This window comes from Rhinolophus sinicus, linkage group LG06 (genome assembly GCF_036562045.2).
Source record: "Rhinolophus sinicus isolate RSC01 linkage group LG06, ASM3656204v1, whole genome shotgun sequence".
Classification (NCBI taxonomy): domain Eukaryota; kingdom Metazoa; phylum Chordata; class Mammalia; order Chiroptera; family Rhinolophidae; genus Rhinolophus; species Rhinolophus sinicus.
The window spans coordinates 134322988-134339983 of record NC_133756.1 but is presented as its reverse complement, the minus strand read 5'-3'; the positions used below and the strand labels follow the sequence as shown (position 1 = coordinate 134339983).

The following is a 16996-nucleotide window of genomic DNA, read 5'->3' as shown; positions in this document are numbered from 1 at the left end:
CGGCCGGGCCGGCGCAGGGAGAGCGGTTTCCAGCGCACCTTTCAAGTTCTGGGGTGTGGGGCTGGCGCGCCCGCCCTGCGGTGGGTTTCCACCCGGATGCCCGTTACCAGCAGCAGGAGGGTGCGCCCCCTCGGCCGCGCCCCTCACTCCTGCCTCCACGAGGCCGCGTCCCCCTGGAACGGGGCACTGCTCGGGGGAATTTTCCAGCCTGAGTCCCACTTTTCACCCTTTCACCTGGAGCAGGGCAGAGATCCGAGGGACCCATCCATGCCTCACCGCCCTGCCCTGGGCCAGCGCGGAGCTAGGCTCCAGGTCTCCCGACGCCTGTACGGGAGCTGGACACAGCGGTCAGGTTCCCCTCTTTCCCTGGGTCCCTCCAACACATCCCCCCACCCCCGGCCATGCTTACCTGTCCTGGTGGTGCCCACACAGAAGCACACAACTAAAAACACATCCATCGGCATTGCTCCCGAGGGTCCCCGCCAAACGGGGCGAGCGGAAGATAGAAAACAAATGCGCCTGGATCCCGAGACGCGTCGGGCTCGGAGCCGCCAAACTTGCTAGCGGGCGGCGGGGGAGGTGGCTCGGCAACGCCGGGTGCTGCGCTCGGGGATCGCGCCCAGGAAGGCAGCCCCCGCCGCCCCGCCCCCAGCCCGCCCCCCCACCGCGGACGGCGACTGTGCGGGGCTCCGGCCCCAGCCCCCGCTGCGGCTGCGCTCGCCTCGGAGCTGGGGCGGAGCGCGGGGCTGGCCACTCCGGCAGGTTGCGCTCCGCGCTGGGATCGGGTTCTGCTACTCCGCCCGCGGAGCTGAGGCGCAGCAGCCACTATTACCGGGAGCACCGTAGCTTGAGTCCTGGGACCCGTGGCCAAAAGGGAGGAGCTGGAGGTGCAAGGCGTCCCCTCAGCTTTACCGGCTCCAGCCCAGCCGAGCTGGCCTTGCCACTGTCTCCGTCTGTGTCTCAGCGCCGCGGTGGGGACTGCCGAAGTTGCCACAGTTCATCCTGGCCGAGACGAAGAACTGCGGAGCCCTAGCGGGTGGGCTTTTTTTTTTTTTTCTCCCGCGGGAATCCTGAGGAGGCGCCAAGGAGCGCGCCCAGCCCCGCCCCGGAAAACAATTAGTCGGGATTTGCTCAGGCACCTGGGTGGGGAGGATGGATGATGGCTGAGTCCTGGCTCACCACCTGTACCTCCTGTAGGCTCCCTCCGGTGGGCCCTGTGACTGGGTACACGTGTGTGGGTGCAGCGAGAGGGCGCTGAGGCAGCGGGTGCAGAAAAGGGGTGAGCGAGCTCCGGTGGCGGTGTGGGGAGCCTATTTGGAAACCTTCCGGTTCTGCAGGGCAAATGCTGCCACATAGGGGAAATTCCTAATCATTTTTTTTTCCCCTTCGGTGACTTTCCTGATGGTTTTGTCAAGAGACTTACTCTGCTTTCATAGTCCTATTGTGGCCTCTCCCACAATGTGTTCCTCTGGGACCCCAACACCCTTCCCTGGAGGGAAAAGCTGGGCTTTGTTTTCGAGTTGTGGGCAAGAAAAGAAGCCTTCCTCCCTCTCTGTGACCCCCTTCCCAATAAAGATCTGCCAGGTTGTCTCCAGGAATGCTATTTATAAATAGGATGCAGAGTTAGGGAATCAGATGACAGAAACTCTGATTTATACCCAAGGAGCCCCACATGATTTAAAGTTCCCCAGCTTGCTCACACTGGGCCACTCTCTCCCCTTTGAGAATGCAAGCCCACACCACCCTCTTGGATACTCTCAATAGGGGTCCCAGAGGAGGAAAAGGAAACTTCTTGGAACAGCCCTCCCTCATTTCCTGGGAGCCAATTTCAAAGTTCCAGAATTCTCTTCACCAATCAGGATCTGCCCTTCTCACTTCTTACCCTCCCTCTCACCTCCCATATTCCTAGCACCTACATAACCATGACCCCAGGAGCCCCCACTTAAAGTCACCAAACTAGCAATACAGTTTATTAAGAGAAGTTTTTATCTACATGTTCTTCTGATCTCTGCCCTATTTTTCTGGATGTTTCTGTATGCAAGCCACTGTCCCACTTGGCCCTTTACAGTGTGGTCCTTTGACAGATGAAGAAGAAAGTGAGCAAGCAGGTAAATTCCAGCTCCTAATAGCTGAGTGAGAAGGAGGGAAGTCACCAAAGAAGGGTGCCCACTGCAAAAGTTGAGCTGAAAGATTAAGAAGTAAACTGATGTCAAGACTAAAATTGGGATTCAACTCAAGCCCAGAGGGGATCTGTCTCCCTTGCCTCTGTTTTCATTAGAGTCGGGATTTTTCCCTTCTACCTGGAGTATGTTACATTTAAAGCTAACATTAAAATCACCCATCTTGATGAAAATAGGATTTTTGAAGTTTAGTTAGGCCTTGTAAATGCAGACACCCATTAAGCCACGATGGGTTGTGACAGCCATGCCCCCTCTCTCCTTTACAGTTTTTAAATATGCCTCTGTAGGAGCAGCTTTTAGTGGTTTTGAACTGTCATTGCAAAGTCCTTTTTATTGATCTCAGAAATCCCAGAATCCCTAGAAGTCTCAGTGACCCCAACATTGGGAAAATGTGCTCTGGGTAAGACGTTTAGAGCTCTCTATCTTAAAATCGCTATATAGTTTGTCAGTCCTGTGGGATGGGGCTTTTAGCGTGTTCCATTAAAAATAAAGCAGGACATATGTTCTGTCAAAGCTTTGCGGCATCACACCCATTAACAGTAACAAGAGTTCATCTCAACAAGGTCATAAATCTTCCTAGATAACTAAATACTTCAATCTCCTCCCATAAGTGCCTTTCACGAGTGGGGATTTTGAATGTGTCAACCTGTTAGGCTAAGGGCCCTTCATAGAATGGGCCCAGCAAATTTCCACAGTGGCAATGAAGGGACCACATGGCTGTGCATGTGCCCCACGTTGGGATATTGTGATGGAACCTGTGCTCACTGGAGGCAGCAATGAGACTTGGTTTGCTCAATGCCATATCCCAAGTCCACCCTGACCTTCTGAATGGCCACCCTCCATGGTTTCTCCACAAGCCAGGAACTTCCTTCCTTTGTTTATCCCTTTGCCTCTTCTTCCTGACCACTAAATGTTGGCGAGCCTTAGGACTCAGCTCTCACCCCTCTTCTCCTGTAATCACCCACATTCCTATGTGTTCTCATCCAGCCTCGTGGCTTTAACTACTGTCTGTACATGGATTATTCTCAAACGTGTATCTCCAGCCCCAGCCTCTCCTTTGAACCGCAGGCTTCCATACCCAACTATTTTTTAGGTGTCTTACATGTAATGTGGCCACATCATCAAAATTAAAAACACTTACACATCAAAGGACACCACAGAAAGTGAAAAGACAACCCACAGAACAAGAAAAAAGTTTGCAAGCCATATATCTAATTGAGACTTGTATCTATTAAAAACGATTATAACTCAATAGTAAAAGACAAATAACTCAATTGAAAAATGGGCAAAGGCTCTGAGTAGACATTTCTCTAAAAAAGATATACAAGCAGCCAATAAACACATGAAAAGATGCTCAATATCATTAGCCATCTGGGAAATGCAGATCAAAACTACAATAAGCTATCATTTCACACCCACTAGGATGGCTAAAATCAAAAAGACATAATAAATGTCTAGAAGGAAGTGGAGAAATTAGAACCCTCATATGCTGCTGGGGGGTATGTGAAATGGTCCTTCAAATAGTCAAACACAAAGTTACCATATGATGCAGCAATTCTAGGTACATGCACAGGAGACATGAAAACGTATGTGTACACACTAAGTTGTGCACAAATGTTCATAGCAGCACCGTTCACAGTAGCCACAAAGTAGAAACAGCCCAACTATCTATCAACTGATGAATGCGTAAATAAAATGTGGTACATTTATACAACCGAATAATATTCAGCAATAAAGAGAAATGAAGGACTGATACATGTTACAACATGGGTGAATCTCGAAAACATGCTTAGTCACAAAGCCAGTCACAAAGGACCACATAATATCATATGATTCCATTTATATGAAGTGTCCAGAATAGGCAAAATCTATACAGACAGAGTAGATTAGTGGTTGCCCAGGGCTGGGGGAATGAAGGATTAACAGGTGACGACTAAGGATTACAGGGTTTATTTGGGGAGTAATGAAAATGTCCTCAAATTAATTGTGGGGATGGATGATGCCCAACTCACAGATAGTCACAACGTACTAAAGCCATTGAATCATCCACTTTACATGGGTGACTCGTATGGTGTGTGAATTGTATCTCAATAAAGCCTGTTCAAAAACTTCCTTAATGATCATGAAAAAAATATTTATAATATGGCCAAACGAGGATTTTTGAGTTTTCCATCTTCCCAAACTCTCTTCCTGATTCCTTCTAAAGAGAAGGCACCAGCCTTCACCAGCTGCTCCAGCCAAATAACCCAGGGTGATCCTTGACTTGCTTTCCTGATACCCCCACATCCAGGACGTCAAGCCCTGTTAGTGTACCTTAAAGAAAAATACCAAATCAACCACTTCTCACCAACCCTCACTACTCTCCCACCTTCCTACCTTCCATCATTGTCTCTACACATACACACACACACCAGTCTTAATCTGCGTTCTAAAAGATGTATCATATCATGTTCCCTTGCTCAAAAATCCTTCTTTACTTTTCCATCGTATCTTTAAAATATCCAAATATTTTACAAGGCTTTTGCCCACCTTCCCACCTTTCTCTCTCCCTACTCTCCCCCTTGCTCATTCCTGCTCAGCTTTCTTGCTCGTCCTCAAACAGTCTGAGTTCATACCACCCTCATGGTCTCTGCACTTGCTGCTCCCTCTACCTGGGACATTCTTGCCATAATTTTTGTATGGTTCACTTTTTACAGGACTCAAATCTCTGCTCAAATGTCATCTCCTTGGGGAGACCTTGCATAAGGAAGCTTCTCACTTCATCCCCGTCACTCTGTCTCCCTACCCTGCTTTACTTTTTACAGTGCTTCTTACTATCTGAAATAATGATTTCCTTGTTGACATTTTTTCTGTCTCCCCAATATAATGCAAGCCCCACAAGAGTAGGATTTTATCTTTCTTGCTCACCACTGTATCACTCCACCAAGAACAGTCCCTGGCACATTTTAGGAGCTCAACAAATGTTTGTTGAATGAACCAATGGATGCTCTCCCAGGAAGCAGCATGGTGAACTGACACTTCTCATTGGCCATCACCAAGGCAGCAGTCAGACTGCCTTGCCCTACTGGACCCCAGAGCTCTGCCATTGCTGACTCTATGTGGGGCAATGAATTCCACAGAGGAAGAGAAAGAATGACTCCTTTTCTAGGATTCCGACTCAATTCGTAAGCTAGAAGCAGTTCCAAGGCTGAGAAACTCTCCATCTTATTTAATGTCCTCTGGTCCCCCTCCTGAAGACACTCTCCATTATCCAAACAGCCTTCCAACTACCGTCACATTTATGGACATACAGCAAGTTTCCTTGTAAAAACTGGAGAAAATGAGAGGATAGTGCTGCTACGGATCAGATCATGTCCCCAAAAAAGATATGTTGAAGTCCTAACTCCCAGTACCTGGGAATGTGACCTTACTTGGAAATTGGGTCTTTGCAGATGCAATCAAGTTACAATGAGGTCATTAGTGTGACCTACATCACTCTAACTGGTATCCTTATAAGAAGAGGAAATGCCATGTGAAGACAGAGACACATAGGGAGAATACCATATGACAACTAAGGCAGACATTGAGATGCAGCTGCAAGCCAAGGAATGCCTGGGCTGCAAGAAGCTGGAAGAGGCAAGGAAGGATCCTCCCCTAGAGACCTTGGAGGGAGTAGGACCTTGCCAACACCTTGACTTCAGACTTCTAACCTCCAAAACTGTGAGAATCTAAATTTCTGTTGTTTTAAGCCTTCTAGCTTGACGTGCTTTGTTATGGCCGCCCTCGGCAGTGCCAGTTGCTGGCAAAGCCTAGGAAAGCACAAACATAGTAGCCCATGCTCCTGGAGCTGCAAGCCTGAGCTGGGTGGGGACTTTTGTTTCCTGACGTGCACATGCAATCATAAAAAGGGGTTGGATAAATACATCCATGCATGTACATGTTTCTGTATGAATAGATGAATTCTATATGAAAACACATTCTCTACTCCAATGACTACAATCAACTTCAATGATAACCAAATTAGAGGGCGCCATATTTTGCTAAGTCAACAATTGTCCGTCTGTCTTGCCGCCTTAAATGCCTTTTAGAACAAAGAAAGGTAAAATTCTGTAGGAAGACAGATAGAAAAATCTATAGATAGACACTTAGACCAAGGCATCTCCTAATTCTTGGGATGAAATCCTCCTAATCCATTACATCAATAATTTGATGTTCGTCCGAGTTTCTGATGACACAACCCAAGGTGTGCACATATCCGGCTTTTGTTAAGTGTTATGTAAGCACATGGTGTTCGTTCCTGCAGAGCAAGGAACAGCAGACACACCGCCTTCCAGCAAGCCCTAGGAGCTGGCCTCATCCCCCCACCCCGACCAGAATCATAATGGCTCCATTTATTAAACGTAACTGTGTAGAGGTGCTCTAAAAGCTTTCTATGGATTTATTCCTCAAAACAACCCAATTAGGGAGGTGGGGTTTTTACCGCTGTTTTACAGACATGGCAACTGGACCATTTGCCAAATGAGTGCCTGCGCCAAGCTTCAAACCCAGGCCGTATGACTGCACAATCTGTGCACTTCACTGTTAAGCTCTACTGCTCCTCCTGGGGTGAAGCCTGTGGATTCAGTCCCCTTGTTGAGGTCTGTGGGAGCCCAGAAAAGAGCAGCCCTGTTCCCTGCATGAGCGCTGACCCACTGAGAAGTGTGTTAGCAGGAGGTCAAACATCACCTTTATGGATACAGAGACAAAGCTAGAAGAGCAGAGCCTAACGTGAAAGCCAAAAGGGACTGGCCATCTGCCCTCCTTCCAGGCTGGACGTTAGCACAGCCATCTGTTCCCAATGATCCGCATGAGGAGAGAACGTGAAACAGAACTCACTGCGAAATAAGGGCCAGGGGCTGTCCCCCCTCCCCTATAAAAGGTGGAGAGAGTAAGGAGTGTTTAAGGAAAACCCTCATCATGGAACCCAAAAGTGTGGGGAAGAGATGATCCCCTTGGTCAACTTTCAAATTTCCTCATAAAGGCTCCTCCGGTCATCCAGTGGCCCTGGGTTGCCCACAAAGCACTCACTCCGTCTTCTTTCCCAGGCCTTGAAATGATCCCTTATTCCTAGTCAAAGTCCCATGTGCTCAATACTGTTATCCTCACTTTGCAGGACAATTAGGAGGCAGGCATCCTTTTGTACTTACTCACACTGAGTTAGGAAAGATGGAGCATTCCTCATTCAAGTACGAACAGCTTCTATGAGCAGGACTGTTGACCAAGGCAATGATTATCTATGGAGGAATGTCAGGCCACGGGATGGTAGCGTGGGAGAGATATTTCTGAACAGGGAGAACCTGCTCTAGTTACTGTGGGCAACAACCTATCACATCAGTTCATGAGACTGGCTCTGTCCATCTACACAAAACAGAAGTAGTCATTTCCAATGCTTTTAGACTACTTTCCAGAGTCACAGACCACAAAAATTTTAATCACCAGCAAAGTAACATTAAACTTGTCCACTTTTTTCAGTGGTTCCCTGGATCTCCTTCTAGTCATCTCAGTTCATGTTATTACCTGTATCAGTGAGGATTCTATCTGGCTTCATATAACAGGAAAACTCCCTCAAAATAATAATTTAAATAAGAGATGTTTAATACTCTCTCAAGTAAAAGAATTAATTCCAGAGTTGGACATCCCAAGTTTAATTTGGAAGTTCTATGAAGTCCTCAGGGAGCGAGGCTCCTTCCAGATCTCTGGTCCACGATCTCTAGAATGCAGCTGTCCTCATGATTCAATATAGCTGCTGGTACTCCAGCCATTATATCCACATTCCAGATAGCACACATGAAAGAGAATGGAGAAAAGAAGAGCATGCGTAAGAGTCCCATGTATCACTTCCACTTTTATTTGGGCAGAACCTCATCACATGGCCTCTCCCTGTGTATGTTAGCTATTGCTGCATAACAACCAGCCACAAAATATCAGAGGTGTGTAACACTAAGCGTTTATTCTCACATAACTGCTGGTTAGCTAAGAATCAGCTCATCCAGGCTGGCCTCAGCCCAGCACTTCTGTTTCAGGCTATAGCGGCTGGGCTGAGTCCACTTCTCATAGCAGGTCTGTGTGTCAGGGAGTGACCCTGCCCCACATGTCTTTCATCTTTCTTGGACCAGTGGGCTAGACAGGACAAGTTCTTCTCATGCCACAAAGAGGCACACACGAGTGAGTGAAAATAGGCCAGGTCTGTAAGATCCAGACTCAAAACTGGTACACTGTCAATTCTGCTCACATGTTATTAAAGCCAAGGGGCAAGACATACAGTTCACCACAATGAGGATGCAGCTGGGATGTGATTCGGAATGGGGTAAAGTATAGTCCATTTACCAGACTGGGCCACGAGGAAACTAGAAAATGTGACATTTTGGCTAGGTGACACGCCTAGTTAGAGATGTCCCTAAGGAAGGGAGGAACAGAAATTCAGTCTGTAACACACTCCCTCACGTTGTACCAACGTTGCAGAATGATGATACTGGCCTCGTGCAAGTTCATTGTAATTCTTATCCTCAGAATCCTTCAGCCTCTGCTTTCTGAGTGAGATCAGGCAGGAGGAACCAAGTAATGGGATAAAAATATCCAGGCTGAGACCCCTGAGCCCATGCCAAGGCCCTACCTGCCCCAGCACCTCCTCTGGACTCTGAAACTTTGTCAAGATCCAGAAACTAACAAGGCAGCCCCTGGCAGGGCAAGAGTCTCCAGGACCATGCTCCAACCTCACTGCCACCTCCTTTCATATTGGATGGTGTCATCTCCTTGCTGATTGCTTCAATTTTAAATATAAACCTTCCTGGTGGCCCCATCACAGGAATCAGAAAAGATATTACCTGCTAAAGGACTCCTATGTTTCTAGGTTTATGATCTGGTGCCTTGGAGCTCATTTCTAACATTTTGAGAAGGCTGGCTTCTTGCACAACCCGAGTGTTCTGGCCTTAAGTCCTTCCATACTCCAATCTATTCCAGACACCGAGACCAGGTCGATATTCCCAATGCACAGATCTGGCTCTAACAGTAAAATATCCGACATTTATCTGCAGTGTTACATTTTGCTGCACAAATTTTAATTTAATCCTCATAACAACTCTGTGAGATGAGTATAATTGTTCCCGTTTTACGAAGGAGAACACAGAGAGCACGTTACTAAGGAAAGGAGCCAGCACTTGAGCCCAGGACAGTGCTTTGTCTCCAGTCTCCTAGCTGCCTCCACCAAGAAATCTTTCTCCACTATTCAATAACCTTCCTTGGCTCCCTGTGGCCCATCGAATAACCTTTGATCTCTTGATGTTGTCATTGAAGACACTCAACTGTCAGGTCCTAAAGGATTTAGGACAAGAACATACTGAGGGGGTATGTTTCAGCCTTCATTTGCAGCCTTCATTTTCACTTCAGCCTACTTTTCCAGGCTTCGTTCTCACTTCCCACAAGCATATACCCTCCTTTCCAACTTCATCCATCACTCTTTCTTGAAATGGTCGGTCTTACTCCCAGGCCGTCACTTACGTGCTTTCCTCCACCCAGAAAGCTCATCCTGAAATCCTCCTCACTGTCAAAGTCTTCCCCATGACCCTGTCTCATGAAGTCCTGCCTGATCCTCTCAGTCAGAAGGAACTCCTTCCTCTGCACCTCCTCAGTATGTTCTTGTCCTAAATCCTTCTGTGACACGTGGTTATTTCCCACTGCGTCTGATGGCAACATGTGTACCTGTCTTAAAACCCCACTCACACTGAGTAACCTGGAGGGAGAGACCTAGTCCCGCTCACGCTGTTCTTGCATATTAGAACGCTGCCGATTAGAACGCTGTTCGTTGTACAGAGCCAACACTCAATATTTGTTCATTCGGTTTAAAAATTGAGTAAATCATTCAATTTCTTGAGTAACTACTATGTGTCACAAAACTATTAGGTACTGGAAACATAAATAACAAAGACACTGAGAATAGTGTAAGAATAAATAAATGAGTGAATGGGTCAACGAATGATGAAAACGGGATTCTGCTTCAGTGTGTGTCCACACTATAGTCCAGTCATTATGTTCTCTTAATCCTACAAGTGCCTGGAGAAGTTTTCTGGAAAAGGGAACAGGACTAGGTTAAATGACTTGCGATACCAAAATTCTCACATAACTGCAGATTACACTCAAAGGCAAGAAAGGAGTGGCCCAATCTACACATGGCCTCTGTTTCACAGAGTAGGCTGTGTCAGTTAGAGAAGCGAATTTACTATCTTTGTAAATTTGAGCTCTTTTAAGAGCACTGGAGGGGTTTTCTGTTGTAAAGGACCCCTAGGGTGAGCCTTTTAAACAGTCAGTGACTACTCATCTCACGTGGATTTCGTTATCAACCCAGTTCCCACAAAACAGACTATTGTAGAGGAAATGGTGTGTCAGAGATGCTGGAATAAATGACCTTGAACTTCTGTGCAACTGTGAGATTCTGAATCTCAGGCTCTGGGAAAGACATCTGGGAAGAAGGAAGCATGAACCAAAGCAGAAACAAAGGCGGCAGGAATAAGCTCTGTAAGGAAATATCTGCAAAGTCCAGGGGTAGGAACAGCTGCCAAACAAATGCGAGAAGATGGACGATTGCATGGCACACGCCAGGAGAGTTATCAGAGTAAATGCGACATTAGCCCCTTCTAGGCAGAGGCTTGGGCCCCTCTTGAATTGCCCAGAATAGACTGGTCCTGCTCCGGCTGTGTGAGCTTGAAGCGGCCCACATTTTGTCATCATTCCCAAGTAGGGAAGGACTATTTAAAACAGGTGTAAGTAGCACAACGGAGCACTTCCAAGTGACATTCTTTGGTATCTGGGATCTACTTTGAAATAGTCCAAAGAAACAAAGTTTCAGCTCAGTGTGGGGAGAGGGATAAATGAAATAAACAGACAGAGTTGCTAATTGTTGAAACCGAGTGATGTGGACGCCAGAGTTATTTTATACTCTCCACTTGTACGTATACTTGAAAATTTCCCAAATAAAAAGCTAAAAGAAAACAAAACTGAGCAAAGGGATTTCAGGAAGGAAATCAAGAGTGACAAACCAGCCCCACATTTTGGCCCCATGAAGCCTCTTCTTCCCCTTTCAATGGAAGGTCTTATGCTGAGTTAGGTATTTGCTGTTCGGTCTGCCCTCTGCAGTTCAGTGTTATGGACAAGCCGTAGTGTGTGTGGGGGTCTCATTTCCACAGGACGGATACATACACTCTTGGCAGGTGGTCTTCAGCATCACTGAAGGCATTTCTTTTCTCAGGAGGGATGGCCCAGCTCATCCACGTAACCTGCCAACAGGGATGCAGAAGATTGGGGCGGGACGTGAGTGTGCTGTGTCCATTTGAGAACAGAGTCAACCTTCTGGGTTGACCTGATCAGACAGAAATGCCAAGCTGCCAGTCTCTACACGTGACCCTGGCTCTCAGGGCCCATTTCTGGGCAGGAAATCTGGGGGCTCTGTCCGCTTACAAGGGGAGAGGTTGCATTTATTGATTTGTTTGTATGTTTGTTTAATAGGAGTTAGTCATACAATGAGGCCCTCAGTTCCTTGAGATCTGGGACAGTTTTATTTTTTGTTCAGATTTGCCTGGGGTCTAACTCAATGCAGGAGCTACGTCAATGTTTGCTGGAGACTGGCAATATGATTATTACAACACACCTAAGGATTTAACTTGACGAGTCCCTCTGTTCAGATTCACTCAGAGTCTCTCCCTCCCTCTCTGTCCTTCCCATCAGGGGTAATTAATAATTCAGCAAACAATAGTGTATTCTGATGGTGAAGAATATTGCAATTTCATTGATGTTTGTTTCTGCACCAGCACAAATCTCATTTACCCAGGAGGGCAGTTTTCCATTTTTGTTCCAGGTCTCTCCCAGTAAAATCAGGTCAGTCCTGCAGGTATCTGAAGGGCATTTTCTAAGAAAGGAAGAATGTGGGTAATGGGTCTATAATAGATACAATACCAAAATCATCGTGTTTTAAACACTGACATTTATTTAGGGTTTTGTGAACTCATACATTGTAAGGATAAATTCTAATTTATATGTCAGTATATAATAGGCAAATATATAATACAATAAATTGCATTTGTACACATAAATACAAAATTTGAGGTAGGGCCTCAAGAATAATGACTTCTTAAATGAATAATGCACAGTATATAATATGTACTCTATAATATATATATATATGATGCATCATTTATAACATAATATATTTTCTTCATCTACAGTTAATGAAAAAATATAAGGACCTGATTAGGGAACATATCTTTATTCATAGGCAACAATACCACATAAGATGACTGCACGTAGGATAATAGCCGAGTATGTAATTTAAGAACAAACCTATTCCATGATAGGTCCATAATAAAGTGCAAAAAAAAGACCAAAAAACGAGAGACAAAATAGTTCCTAGTCAATTACTAAGTATCACCCTAACAATAAAATACACCTATAAGGCAAATGGTTACCTGAAGATGTATTTAATTCATGGCAGGCAAATCAAACCACTGCTTGCTTTTCAGAGGTGATCAGCGCCCAATCTGAAAACACTTTCTCTTTGGCTGCAGGCTGCGCAGAGGTGGCCAAGCAGAGACCACAATTCAAAATTACTTGGCCTTTCTGTACAGTTGAAGCAAAAGCTAGAAAAGATAGGAGGCTTGACTTTTACCAATCCTAGGGCCATTTTGGGGAGATATTAGTACTAGGATTAAATCATTCAAACCTCTGCTCCCAGCCTGGAAGTTTTCTGCAATGATACCCAGTGTGAAACAGAAGAAATGCTCATTCATTGACCCTGAACGTTTTTCCCTGCAAGACAACCTGCCCTACAGCATGCCCTCACTCGGGACATCTGCCTTCAAGAAGCAAGTCACAAACCCAAACCCAGGTGCAACAGCAGCGGTATTACGAGCTCGCCATCACACATACATTAAGCAAAAGCTATTGTGCAAGTCTCTGGGAAGAGGAAGCTGACCGATGGCCAAGGGAACGAAGAGGAAAGAAAAGTCTTAATTTTAGGCATGGGAAAACCATGCTGACAGGTGAAGGTTGTCAGGAAGCACTGAGGCACATGTAGATAACAGAATAAGAACTTAATTAAAGGAAAACTCAACTCCAGTGCAACATTAGCACAAAGACAACCCAAGTCTTACCCATGTAAAGGTCATTGTGTTGAAATGTCTTTTTAAAGTGCCACTCACTGAAATACACATTGATTACATTTCTCACATATTAAAAATACATTGGAAATTTCAAAGACATTGAGGTCATCGAGATTTTGCATTGACCTGATTTCATGCAATAGATAAATACAAAGAAAACATTTTTAAAAAAAAGACCAGATTGGACACATTTATACACAACAAACACATGGCCCTAAAGAGGTTAAGTTACCAATGTGCAAGACAAATATTTGCATAAGAAGCCACAACACCAATAGTTAAGAAATATACTTTTTTTTCTCCTTTAAGGATATTACAGAGTTACTGTTTTTAACATATGGCTTTTTTTTTTAAACTCAGAATGGGTTTCTGGCATTTGTTGGTGTTAGAAAATAATCTCCCCAGTGGAAAATACCCCACATTCTGCACAGTGAACCAATGAAAGTCTTTCCTCATCAACTCGGTGTTTTCCTCAGTTTGAAGGGGAACTCTCAAGTGGCAGTTTAGGACTGTGCATTTTAATACAGCATAGAAATATCCATCTGGCCATACACATCTCAGCTTTTAGCGTCCCAGCCAAGTCTCCGTGAGGTACAGCATGGGCAGATTATCGATGACTGGAAATAACTCAGATACAGAACACATCTCTGGCAAAGAAAGCCTCAAAGTTGAACATGACTATAGAAATGGGCAAAACTAAATTTACAAGGTCACTGCTGCTAGATAAGTTCAGAACCTTTCACCTTTAAGGAAAGTGTATATGTGTATATAAAACTTGGAAACTGTAGGGGAAAGGAGACAAAAAACCCAGCTGCTCAGGGAACACCTACTGCATCTTAACTGGACAAATCGTAATTAACACCAACGCAACTAATCCCAACTGCAACACACACTAGCTAGTGAGGAGGACCCTTCCCCACAATTAAGTTAACTCTCCGTTTGTACAAATCTGGCAGCCTCCACAGGGTTTTCTCCCCCCTTCTTTTAATCACAACAGCAGTAATTAGCAGAAATTGGATTGGCATCCAGCATCAGAATCAAGTTTTAGCCAAGGAGCAAGAGAAAATCCAAAAATCATTCGTCCTGACACAAACATACAGGTCCTATGAGAGAATGCTAATTGATCAGCTCGTTTCTTCTACCTTCACATTGGAAAGGCTGCAGATAATTTCCACACCTAAGTTATTCTCCCTCGCCTCTCCCGTTCCACCAGGTACCAAATGGAGATGCTAATTTTTGGTGTCACTATGCGAAATTTGCTACAGTAATGGGGGCTTCTCATCAATATGGCTTTCTTGGGGAAACCAGTGTTAATGGCAGACAGGTCACTACGGGGAAACACTGCGACAGGTGAGGCCACAGCTCAGCGTCCTAAAGCTAAGTCTAGGGGAAGGGTTTAGTCTCTGTGATATAGTCTAGTAAGTTCTAGCTGTGGGAAATAGATGGAAAAAGAGATCGAGGAGGGAGACACTTCTCATGCGCTGCAGACAAAAGCCATGGAAACCTAAAGTTCAAAACCCATCTTTGTTTCCTTTTCTAAAAGTGTCCACAGGCTGCTCTTGAAAACTGGAAGTTTACATTGGTGTTGGCAAATGGTAATGATATTTGCCCTAAAAAAGGGAGAGCTCGGTAAAATGAGTTGAGACTTTAAAAAAAAAAAAAAATGAAGTCATTTTTTAACAAATGTTACATTAAGGTCTGTTATTGGGTTTCATTGCTGTTGAACAGGATGAAAATGTCACGTCACTATACAAGATTTGAACGGAAAACTTTGCCTGAGACCCTGTAATATGAAGACAAATAAGAAAATGATTGAAATGGTCTCCAATAAAGGAAACAATTTTAGGTTTAGATATTACTGTAAGAGAAAAAAAAACATAAAACCCAGACTATACTATGCTAAACTCACCATCTCTACAGTGATTCATAAGATATTTATAAGGACAGAAAACACCACTACGAGTACACACTACATGAACACATACCACATTTTAAAAATTTCATATATGCATGTTCAGGATACAAGAAGATAATAAAGGTTACGGCTTCGCCAATCTCTGCAGACATATGATTCGCTCTCATTAGAGAGTTCGCTTATGAGTACTGTGAATTGGGAACTCTTAAAATTGAATTAGCTAAATGTAGTCTTAAAAGCTATATAGTCTTAATTGGCTCACTTGCTACTTACCTAAGCTGTATTTATCAGAAATATCTGTAAATACCGTGACCTAAAATGTTCTACCAGCGCAGTGAATATTATGGTTGCTTTCTAATAAATTCTCCAATTCTTTTCTTTCTCTATGACCACAATTGGCATGGACTGTGAATGAAAAAGTTAAGAGTAAAAATTGAGAAGTTATTTGACTTTTAAGAGTTTGTGTCTTATATATATAATATATAGACAGAACCAGGCTAAGTCTTATTTTCCCAGAGGTTGAAAGACAAGGTAGCTACAGCTTATAGAAAGACATTTAGAAAAGAAGAAACACAGGATCGTGACATGGAATCACGGCACTAAATGTCATGTAGAAAGCAGAATGGACCTCTGTTATGAACGTACAAAATTAGGCATAAATTATATGATGGATTCTTGTACAGAGGTGGAAGAAATAACCAAAAGAATTCACATATATGGTTATAAGGGGGGGAAATGACTGAGGGAAGAGAACCAACTCTTCACTGAGATTCGCAGTGTGCAGAGTCCTTGGCACACTTGAGACCGTTGGTGCAAATGAAGAAAACATCGCCAACTGTGAATGGAAATGTGAACTTAACCACCTGGATGGTGTCCAAATCCAGAAGCCTTGTCTTACTCTAAAACATTTTCTGATCACTGCTGCCCCTCCAAATGTACCCTGTCCTGATCTTTCTGCATCTGAATGAAAGCATCACACTGCTTAGCTCACCTCTACGACACTGATGAGTCTAAGTTAACGGTCCTGCAATTCTGCCATTCTGGATTTGCCTCATCGGCACCACCAACGACAACACACAGTGGATACTTCTCTGTTGACCAAATCACACATACCGCCTTTGTGACTTCACTGGAAAGCAGTCACCTAGTTGATACAATCCTGGGGGATAAAGCGTGTGCTCAGGGGACCACCCCTACCGGAAACCGACACCATGGACACTGGCAAACCGTGCTTCAAGTGGTCTGTCTAGCTCTTCACTACAGCATGCGACACTATGTCCTATGTAACCACTCTCATGCACGGATATGAACTGAAACGTGGGAGGAACGGAGAAGGAAAATGGGAAGAAAGCTGGGGAAACCAGTAGGGGGAGGCAGAGAGGGAAAACGGCATCAAGTCTGGGCCTTGACCATCCCGTGCCATCAGACTAGCACTGGGTGCCCAGTTCCACATCCTTCACTGGCAGTTTCAGTCCCAGGGAAGAGGTTCCCAGGGGGTCGATCATGTTCTTGTAACGCTCCCCACGGTGCTTAGCTAAGAATGGGCCCCAGTCCGGCTGCGGCGAACACACCAACTTTAGCCTCTGCAAAGAAGCCAAAGACACACAGGGTCACAGAAGTCATGCACTTTCCCCTAGGACCACCCATCCAACCCCAAACTGTGAACCACATTTTCTGGGACACACCCCCCTTGAGCCAAGAGGGCCCCCGCCAGGAGGAGCGGTGAGGAAGATCGG

The 16996-nt window shown here is 45.0% G+C and overlaps 2 protein-coding genes across 8 annotated transcripts in view; both read right to left on the bottom strand.

Annotated features, from left to right (window-relative positions):
* Positions 1 to 1263, bottom strand: part of NELL1 (neural EGFL like 1) — a 757006-nt gene extending 755743 nt beyond the window's left edge. Inside the window, exon 1 of one of the 2 annotated variants that reach the window (XM_019742633.2) lies at positions 410 to 1263. In XM_019742633.2, coding sequence (XP_019598192.2) covers positions 410 to 464 — 55 coding nt within the window. In that variant the 5' untranslated portion in view covers positions 465 to 1263. The remainder of the gene's footprint in view (positions 1 to 409) is intronic. The other variant, XM_019742632.2, reaches the window with a different exon arrangement.
* Positions 1264 to 12151: 10888 nt separating this feature from the next.
* SLC6A5 (solute carrier family 6 member 5) overlaps positions 12152 to 16996 on the bottom strand; it is a 51445-nt gene continuing 46600 nt past the window's right edge. For all 6 annotated transcript variants that reach the window (XM_074336135.1, XM_019742625.2, XM_019742624.2 and 3 more), the window contains exon 16: positions 12152 to 16843. In XM_074336135.1, the coding sequence (XP_074192236.1) occupies positions 16688 to 16843 (156 nt within the window). In that variant the 3' untranslated portion in view covers positions 12152 to 16687. The remainder of the gene's footprint in view (positions 16844 to 16996) is intronic.